The following is an 8,779-nucleotide window of genomic DNA, read 5'->3' on the forward strand; positions in this document are numbered from 1 at the left end:
TGAAGAAGGGTGGAGAGTGGGAAAGCGTATATCACAAATTGCTGGCGCTCTGGAGCCCCTCAGGAAGAGGCAAAGATGGCTCACGTAGCCAGGCACTTGAGTGAGAGGAGGGGGAGGTGGCAAGAGGCAAGTGAGAAATCAAAAGAAGCAGAAAAAAAAAGCAACACTAGCAGCCAACAAATGGCACGCAGAGAGCCGCCCACTTGGGTGTGTGGAATCCAAGCAGCCGGCACTTCCCAGTCAAGAGATTGTAGCCGTGGGAAGCAGAGGAGCCCGAGCCGGGGCGAAGAGGGGTAGGGGGTGGGAAAGCGCACACTGCAAATTACCAGCTGTTTTATCTCCCACTGGACGCTCTGTGAGGCTGCTTTCTCGTACCCCCGTTTGCTGGTCTCTGATAGGAACCCAAGATGTTGGATCCGCGCTGCGTTAGCTGGTAGGGGACCTCTGCATGAATCTGTCCTCACTCTCCGTTCTCCTTCAGTATTCTCACTCCATTTGGTGCTCGGCTGAGTTCTTTATCTCTTCATTTGATGTTCTAGGGTTTCAGGATTGTTGCATTCTCTGTTTGGCTTAGTTTTTCGGATCTTTGCTGTGGAGGGACGGCGTGGTGCTTCTGCCTAGAGCGCCATCGTGCCGGAACCCCTCTAGTTTTTATTTCCAGGAAAGAAACTGCTTCAATTGAGATTTCTGGTAGCAGTTAACTCAAAATCCAATTAAACTCTTACTAGCTGGTGGGAATAGCCCCAGTTTCTGGCCACGTGTGATCACAGATTGTTCTTTCCCTAGCTTCAGGTAGTTTCCTGTATGTATATGCTGATTGGTCCTCTGCTGATACTTGAGGATGTCCTCTGCAAACTTATGGGGTTCTTTCTCTACGTAGCTATCTCTCGTGTACTCTCTTGTGTGAAATCTAGTCACCTTGGTCTTCCTAAAGTCTCAGCTCTGTCTCCTCAATTTAAGGAGTCTGCCAGGCTCTTCCTGTATTCTTCATCCCTACACCATGGCAACGGTACTCTAGGCGGTAAGCTAGGGCAATCGCAGGGCTTTACCATTTTCTTCCTGTCTCTCAGGGATCAGTTTCCTTCATTGTCTGATGTTCAATGTCTTGAAAACCATTGTTTCATATATTTTGTCTTTTTGTTTGTTTGTTTCAGGTGAGAGGTAAATCTGGTCCTTGTTTCTCCATCTTGGGCAGAAGTGGAAGTCTAGCAATAATTTTTTTAACATTTAGCTATTTTTTCTAGAATTTGGCTCCAAATTTCTAAATAATGTGCTTATACCGCTATTTCTGCACTTGTAAATTTAAAATATTATCTGTTGTCTTCCAGTTATGATGGTTGGGGATTTATCGCTCTTATAACCATCCCTGCCTTACCTTGCTATATATATATATTTTTAAATATTTTATTGTGTTTTTGGTAAAAGTTTACACAGGAAATTAGCTTCTCATTTAACAATCTCTATACATATTGTTCTGTGACATTGGTTACATTCTTCACAGTATATCAGCGTTCTCATTATTTCCATTTTGATTATTCTGTTTCCATCAATCTAGCTTCCCTGCCCTCCTCACCCCCACCTTCTCATCTTTGGTCTAGGGTAAGTGTTCACCGTTTGGTTTCATCTAGACAATTACTTTGAGGAGCAAAGCACTCACAGGTGATATTATTTATTCTATGAGCCAATCTGTTACCTGGCTGAAAGGTGACCCCTGGGAGTAGTCCGAGCTCCAAGTTTAAAGAGTATCCCAGCGTGATAGTCTTGGGGATTCATTCAGTCTCTACTAGTCCAGTAAATCTGGGCTTTTTTTTAGGAATTTGAGTTTTGTTCTACATTTTTCTCGCATTCTATCCGGAACCATCTATGAGCCCCTAATTGAAACGATTGATACTAGTAGCTGGGCACCATCTAGTTCTTCTGGTCTCGAGGTAAGTGGTATCATCATTTGTGTAGACTATTGGTTCTATAGAGTAGTTTCTTCTTTAAGTCTTTGGTTTTCTTCTTTCTCTTTTGCTCCGGATGAGTAGAGACCAATAGTTGTATCTTAGATGGCATGCGCAAGCTTTTAAGACTCCAGATGCTACTCACCAAACTAGGATGTAGAACATTGTCTTTATGAACTATATTGTGTCAAATGACTGAGTTGCGCCACGAGACTATGGTCCAAGTCCTTAAACCCAGTAGACCAATCCCATGAGGTGTTTGGTTGTATCTAGGAAGTATCCATAACTGTGCCCCCCTATGTGCTTTATTTTATATTTGAAAATATATGTAGCAAACAAATACATGTATGTATTTATATACATATGCCTACAGTTACACCTGTACATGCACATCCATATATTTATATATGCCTTCCTGTACATATTTATGCATACATATATATCTATCACTACCTTTTCTCAATAAAGTTAGAATATAATTTTTATTAAATAAGTAGTTAGGATTTAACCTCAGTAACATCCATATCACTATGTAACCAAATAGTATATTCAATGGTAACATTTCTTGCTATGTAGACTTTTTTTATTATTCTTTGTGGTTAATAATTGCATTTGTTTGCACCACTGGGTAGCCACTGGAAAAAAGATAAAGTTGAATCCACACTCACAGTGCATACCAGGAAAAGCTACTCCCCTCCCCGAATCTTAAGATTTAAATTTTGAAAAAGTAAAATCATAAAAGCACTAGATGAAAATATGGGTGAATTCCTATAGCGTCTTGGAGTGGGGAAGGCCTTTCTAAAACCTTTCAAATATCCAGAAACTGTAAAAGAAGAGATTGGTAAATTCAACTACATAAAAATATTAAGAAAATTCTACATAGAAAAAAAATATATATCAAAACCAAAGTTAGAAGAGTTTGCAACTCATAGCATAGAGCTAATATCCCTTATACAAGAAGTGCTCCTTTTTTTTAAATTTTATTTTATTGTTGTAGTTTAAGTGAAAGTTTACAATTCAAGGTAGTCTCTCATACAAAAATTTGTACATACATTGTTATGTGACCCTAATTGCTCTGCCTATACTGTGACAGCACATTCCTCCTTTCCACCCGATTTCCCGTGCCCATTTATCCAGCTCCTGACCGTCTCTGCCTTCTCATCTCACCTCCGGACAGGAGCTACCATTTAGTCTCATACTCTTCACAAGTACCATGTTATGTCCCATAGTCCAGTCTGATCTTTGACTGAAGAGCTGGCCTCAGGAATGGTTTTAGTGCTGGATTGACAGAGAGTCCGGGGGCCATGGTCTCTGGGGTTCCTCCAGTCTCAGTCAAACTATTACGTCTGGTTTTTTCACTAGAATTTGAGTTCTGCACCCCACTTTTCTCCTGCTCCAACAAGGACTCTCTGTTGTGTTCCCCATCAGGGCGGGTCGGTGGTGGTAGCCAGGCACCATCTAGTTCTTCTGGTCTCAGGCTGTTGCAGTCTCCGGTTTATGTGGCCCTTTCTGTCTCTTGGGCTACTGCTTTCCTTGTGGCTTTGGTGTGAAGTGCTCCTTCTTGTAGAATTAGAAAAGACCAATAGAAAAAGTGGTAAAAAAAAGCATGAATATTCAGTTAATAGGAAATGGAATACAAATGGTCTTTAAAAGAAAAAAAAAACCAAACCCATTGCCAGCGAGTCGATTCCAACTCATCCCGAGCCTATCAAACAGAGCAGAACTGCCCCATAGGGTTTCCAAGGAGCAGCTGGTGGATTTGAACTGCTGACCTTTTGGGTAGCAGCCAAGATCTTAACCACTGCACCATCAGAGTCCTTAAACGTATAAAAAGATGCCCAGCCTAGCTCATTGTAAGATAAAGGACAATGCGTCCATGTTTTCTTCTAATACGTTTCTGGTCAATAGATATATTTACTCTTTAACTCACCAGTCTGTTTTTTGAGAATCTCTTTTACAGATATATCTGCACTCATTCAGAATGGTGTGTGTGCGTGTGTGTGTGTGTGTGTGTGTATTCGTTGCAGTATTGTTTATTAATAGCAAGAATTGGAAATAAATGTTCACAATACAGGAGTGGTTGAATAAACCATAGTACAAATTTTCCAACAGTTCTATCATATGCCTACCAACATTGTTTTCTAAAAATTTTAACTTATCACATAGCCTATCCTTTTCTTTCTTCTTCTTCTTGGGGATTTCTTTCCTGCAGCTCTTGCTTCTGCTTCAGTCTGCACTGGGTGATTCTCGGGTCTTGTACAGCTGTAATCTTGGGCTTTTCTTTACCACTTTCCTGTGTTGCAGCCCCTGTTCCCTAGATCCTATGTCAATTTCCTCTTGGTTTTACTTTCTTGTTTTGGTTCATTGCATTCTTTAGTAGGTTCCAGAGAAAAGGTATGTTGCAAGTACATTTTTTTGAATCCTTGAATGTCTGAAAATATCTCATTCTGCCCCCTCAGTTAGTTGATAATTTGTCTTGATATCACCTTCTATGTTGGAAGTCATTCATTTGAAATTTTGAATGTATTGTGCCACATTATTCTATCCAGAATATAATTTATAAAATACTGTAGTCATTTGTTTTCCCATTTTATCTACTTATTTCTGCTACGGAGGTTTTTAGCATTCCTTTGCTATTCATGTTTGGGATTTGTTTTTGTAAAGACAGGAGTGAAAATGAAATTAAGAACCATTTCCTTTCACGTTTTACTAGAAACATAACTAAAAACATTAACTAGAAAAATGAAATTTTAAAAAGGCATGCAAAATTCAAACCCCAATTTGTTGCTATTCAGTTCAACAGACAAAATTAACTCAGTTCTTTTTCCACCGCATCTGTCGATCACATTTTCAGTAACATTGGTGTAGGCTGCCTTCTCTAACTCATTTTTTGCTGAATCTCAGATCTGAGGTTCTTTCTGAAATTCTTTTCCTTCCTGCTTTGAGAATTTCCTTTAATGGGTGGGCTGGTGGCAAATTCTTAGTTTCGTTTGTCTGGAAGTATCTTTATTTCAGTTTGATTATTGAAAGAAATTTTTGCTGAATAGAGAATTATTTTTCTTCAACATCTTAAAAATATTTTTTTACTCTCTAAGAAGTCACCTATTTAATTGTTTCTTTGAGGGTAAAATTGTCTTTTTCTCTGGCTAGTTTTAAGATTTTCTTTCTGTCTTTTATTTTCTGTAGTTTCACCATGGTATGTCTATATGCGGATGTCTTTATTTTGTCTCTGTGAACATAGTAAGCTTAGCTTTTGTTTTTGTTGTTTTACAAACAGCAGCCTGTCTGATAACCCCTTATGGGTCTGTTTCTGTTGATTTTTTTTATTGCCTTGCCTTTTCACGTGCCCCATAAACTTTGATTGTTCACTAGACGTTTTATTTGAAAAATCACTTTTAGAAATACTTTTATTTTTTTTTTCTTGTAGGGCCCTGAGGGTACTAGCAGACCAAGCTTGAAGTTTCTTTGGACCACTAATTGACCTTCTAGAGTATAGTCTATTCTGGCTTCAGACAACAGCAAGGGGTGTTACTCAAGGGTCTTTGTTTTTGACTGACGCTAAACTCTGACTGGTCCTTCTAGCCCGACAAGTCCACCAAATACGCAGCAACTCTGCTCAGATCTGCATAGGGCAAAAGTAGCAGCCTTTCAGGGTCCACAGGTAGGGAGTGGGATGAAATTCACCACAATCTCTGCCCTGGCAGCCATAAATCTTCAATCTATTCCTGCCCCCTTGCCCCTAACACACTTAGTTGGTTAAACGTGGAGCTCTCTCTAGGAATCCCTGGGTGGTGCAGATGGTTAAGCGCTGTACTAACTGAAAGGTTGTCATTTCAAACACACCCAGAGGTACCTGTGAAGTAAAGCCCATCAGTCTGCTTCTGAAAGGTCACAACCTTGAAAACCTATGGAGTGCAGTTCTGCTCTGCACACTTGGGGTCTGCATAAGTCAGAACTGACTCTACGGCAACTAACAACAGAGCCCTCTCTGTGCTGCCTGTCAGCCTCTTTGAACTCTAATCATCTTTGTGTCTTCAGCCTGGTCATTTATTGATACTTTGTTAGGGCCTCAATGCTCCCAGTTTTTTAGCTGCCCTCAGTGGGAGAGTTAGTTAACATTACCAGGTCGGCCACAGTCAGACCAAAAGTTTACTCTGGAAAAGCATGACAAGAAAAATATAACTTTTAGTATAATGAATATTATAGATGGAATTGCGTCCCCCTAAAATGTATGTCAACTTGGCTAGGCCATGATTCCCAGTATTGTGAGATTTTGTCATCTGATATGATTTTCCTATGTGTTGTAAATCCTACTTCTATGATGTTAATGAGGCAGGATTAGACGCAGTTACGTTAATGAGGCAGGACTCAATCTACAAGATTAGGTTGTATCTTGAGTCAATCTCTTTTGAGATATAAAGGAGAGGAATGATCAGAGAGACAGGGGGCCTCATACCACCAAGAAACAAGAGCCAGGAGAATAGCACGTCCTTTGGACCTGGCGTCCCTGTGCTGAGAAGCTCCTCGACCAGGGGAAGATTGATGCCAAGGGCCTTCCTCCAGAGCTGACAGAGAGAGAAAGCCTTCCCCTGGAGCCGACCCCCTGAATTTGGACTTGTAGCCTACTAGACTGTGAGAGAATAAATTTCTCTTTGTTAAAAGCCATGCACTGTGGTATTTCTGTTATAGCAGCACTGAATAACTAAGACAGTGTGGAAGGTTTTTCTATTTGTTTAAGAAAATTCTAGTTGAAGTATCTTGAGTCGGTACTGTTGACATGACTTTTGGACTTGCTATTTAAAAAGTTAGTTTTCTGATAAATGTATTTGGAAATATTTATACAAAGACTTATAAGAATTAAGAAAAAAAAGTATAGAGGACGAAGTCTCAGCGCTGTATGTAACTGAATTCACCAGGTTCTTCTGGATCCTTTATAAATGGTTAAGGGCTTATTCTAAATCAAGTGAATGTATTCTTATTTAAAGTGTTATTGATTAATCTAAATACCTTCTCTTTTTTTTCTGTTTTAGGGAATACAGTGAGTAATCTGATTATGATCATACCTCCACTCTTTGGTGCAATTCAGAGTGTTAGAGATGGACTGGAAAAGCGGTACATTGCTTCTTATTTAGCACTCACAGGTATGTATAACCCTTCATCTGACAAAATGACATAATATTCAGACAGTTGCTTTTCTTATTTCTAAACGTGGTTCTCTATTTTGTGCCGTCTGTTACACATCTTAACCACATTCAGGAATTTCTGAATTGAAACGCCACAAACCTTGCCAGTAAATTGAACTGCATTTTGAGTAATAACAAATAACAACAACAAAAATCATGAACTGTTTCAAGCATACTGAAAAGAATAGAGGTAATACACCTACTCCTTTCTTATTGGCTATCTCATTATCCGACATTTCACGTTTACCACAATAGTAAAAACTCCACTATCCGACTATTTTGTGCATTAACAACCCTCCACACCCTCACTTGAACAGCTAGTTCAGGCTGTGCAGAGGGAAGAGCGGCACCGCCCCTGCCAGGGTATTTAACCCCAGTCTGGAACCCACTGGGAGCCCTAGCTCCGACTCTGACTGGCTCCTGCCTCTGCTCCCTCTTTCAAGCTCTCTCCTGGTGCACCCCCGCCCCCAGCTTGCCTTGCACACGGGCACTGGCTGGCAGGTACCAGGAGCAGCATGGGTGGCTTGTGGTGGCAGCCATCCCCTGGCTGAGGCTGCCGCACACCACCCAGCCCACTCTGCCCCACTTCACCTACTGAATGCCCCGCGGAGCCCGAGCTGGGACTGCGGGTGGCTGAGGACACCTGGCTAGCAGCCCGCAGCATGGATTTGGCTTCTGGCAGGTAGAGTGAGAGTGAGCCTGTGACTGCCACAGGTAGAGAGGGGCTATAGCTGTCCAGCTGGGAGGGCTGGGGAGGAGGGGAGGCTGGGGCAGGAAATCGCAAGTATTTCGCATAATGCCAATTTTTGCATAATGATCTGGTCTTTGGAACCTAACCTTGTGGATGAGTGAAGTGTGGGTGTATAACAAACACACTCATGTATCTTATCACCCAGCTTTTTCATGTTAGATCTTAACAGTTTATAATACTTATTTCAGATTTTCTTTTTAAAATAAGGAAATAAACTGCTACTTATACAATTGAAACATCCTTTGTGTTCCTGCCCAGTCCTTTTCCCCTCAACCTCCTAGTCCATCCCCCGGAATTAACATCTATCCTGAATTTGATGTTTATCACTTTTTTGCACGTTGTTATATTTAAACTACGTATATATGTATCCTTAAAAAGTATATATAGTGTGATTTTGCATATTTTTAAACTCTTTGTAAAGCATACCATACTGTATCTAACCTTCTGCAACTTATTCCAGCCCCCCCCAACATTATATTTTAGACTAGAAATTGAACTATATCAATACATGTAGTTCTAATTCATATTTACTGGTGTCTAGTATTCCATTGTGTGAATATACCACAATTTATTCATTCTCTTTATAGACATTTTCCCAAGTTTTCATTATTACAGATAATGATGAAATGAACATTCTTAAGAGTCTCCAGGGTTTATGCCTGAAAGTGGAATTACTGGGTCATAGATGTATGCATACATCTTTAATAACCAAATTTCTCTCCAAAATAGCTACTGATTTACTCTTCAACCATCAGTGTAGGTCCATTTGTCATTCCCTTTATCAAGATGGCCCTGCTTTAATTGCTGTAGCTTTTTAAAAATACCTGGTGCATCAAGTCCCCCCACCCTTTTTTTTTTTTTTTTTTTAATTGTCTTGGCTATTTTTAGTTATTTGTCCTTCC

General features: G+C 40.2%; 1 protein-coding gene across 4 annotated transcripts in view; it reads left to right on the top strand.

The window, feature by feature from the left end:
* Positions 1-8,779, top strand: part of ACER3 (alkaline ceramidase 3) — a 180,719-nt gene that overhangs the window by 66,254 nt on the left and 105,686 nt on the right. For all 4 annotated transcript variants that reach the window (XM_004381987.1, XM_023736579.1, XM_023736580.1 and 1 more), the window contains exon 2: positions 6,974-7,084. In XM_004381987.1, coding sequence (XP_004382044.1) covers positions 6,974-7,084 — 111 coding nt within the window. The remainder of the gene's footprint in view (positions 1-6,973; positions 7,085-8,779) is intronic.

The sequence above is a fragment of the Trichechus manatus genome, unplaced genomic scaffold (assembly GCF_000243295.1).
Source record: "Trichechus manatus latirostris isolate Lorelei unplaced genomic scaffold, TriManLat1.0 scaffold00088, whole genome shotgun sequence".
Taxonomy (NCBI): Eukaryota; Metazoa; Chordata; class Mammalia; order Sirenia; family Trichechidae; genus Trichechus; species Trichechus manatus.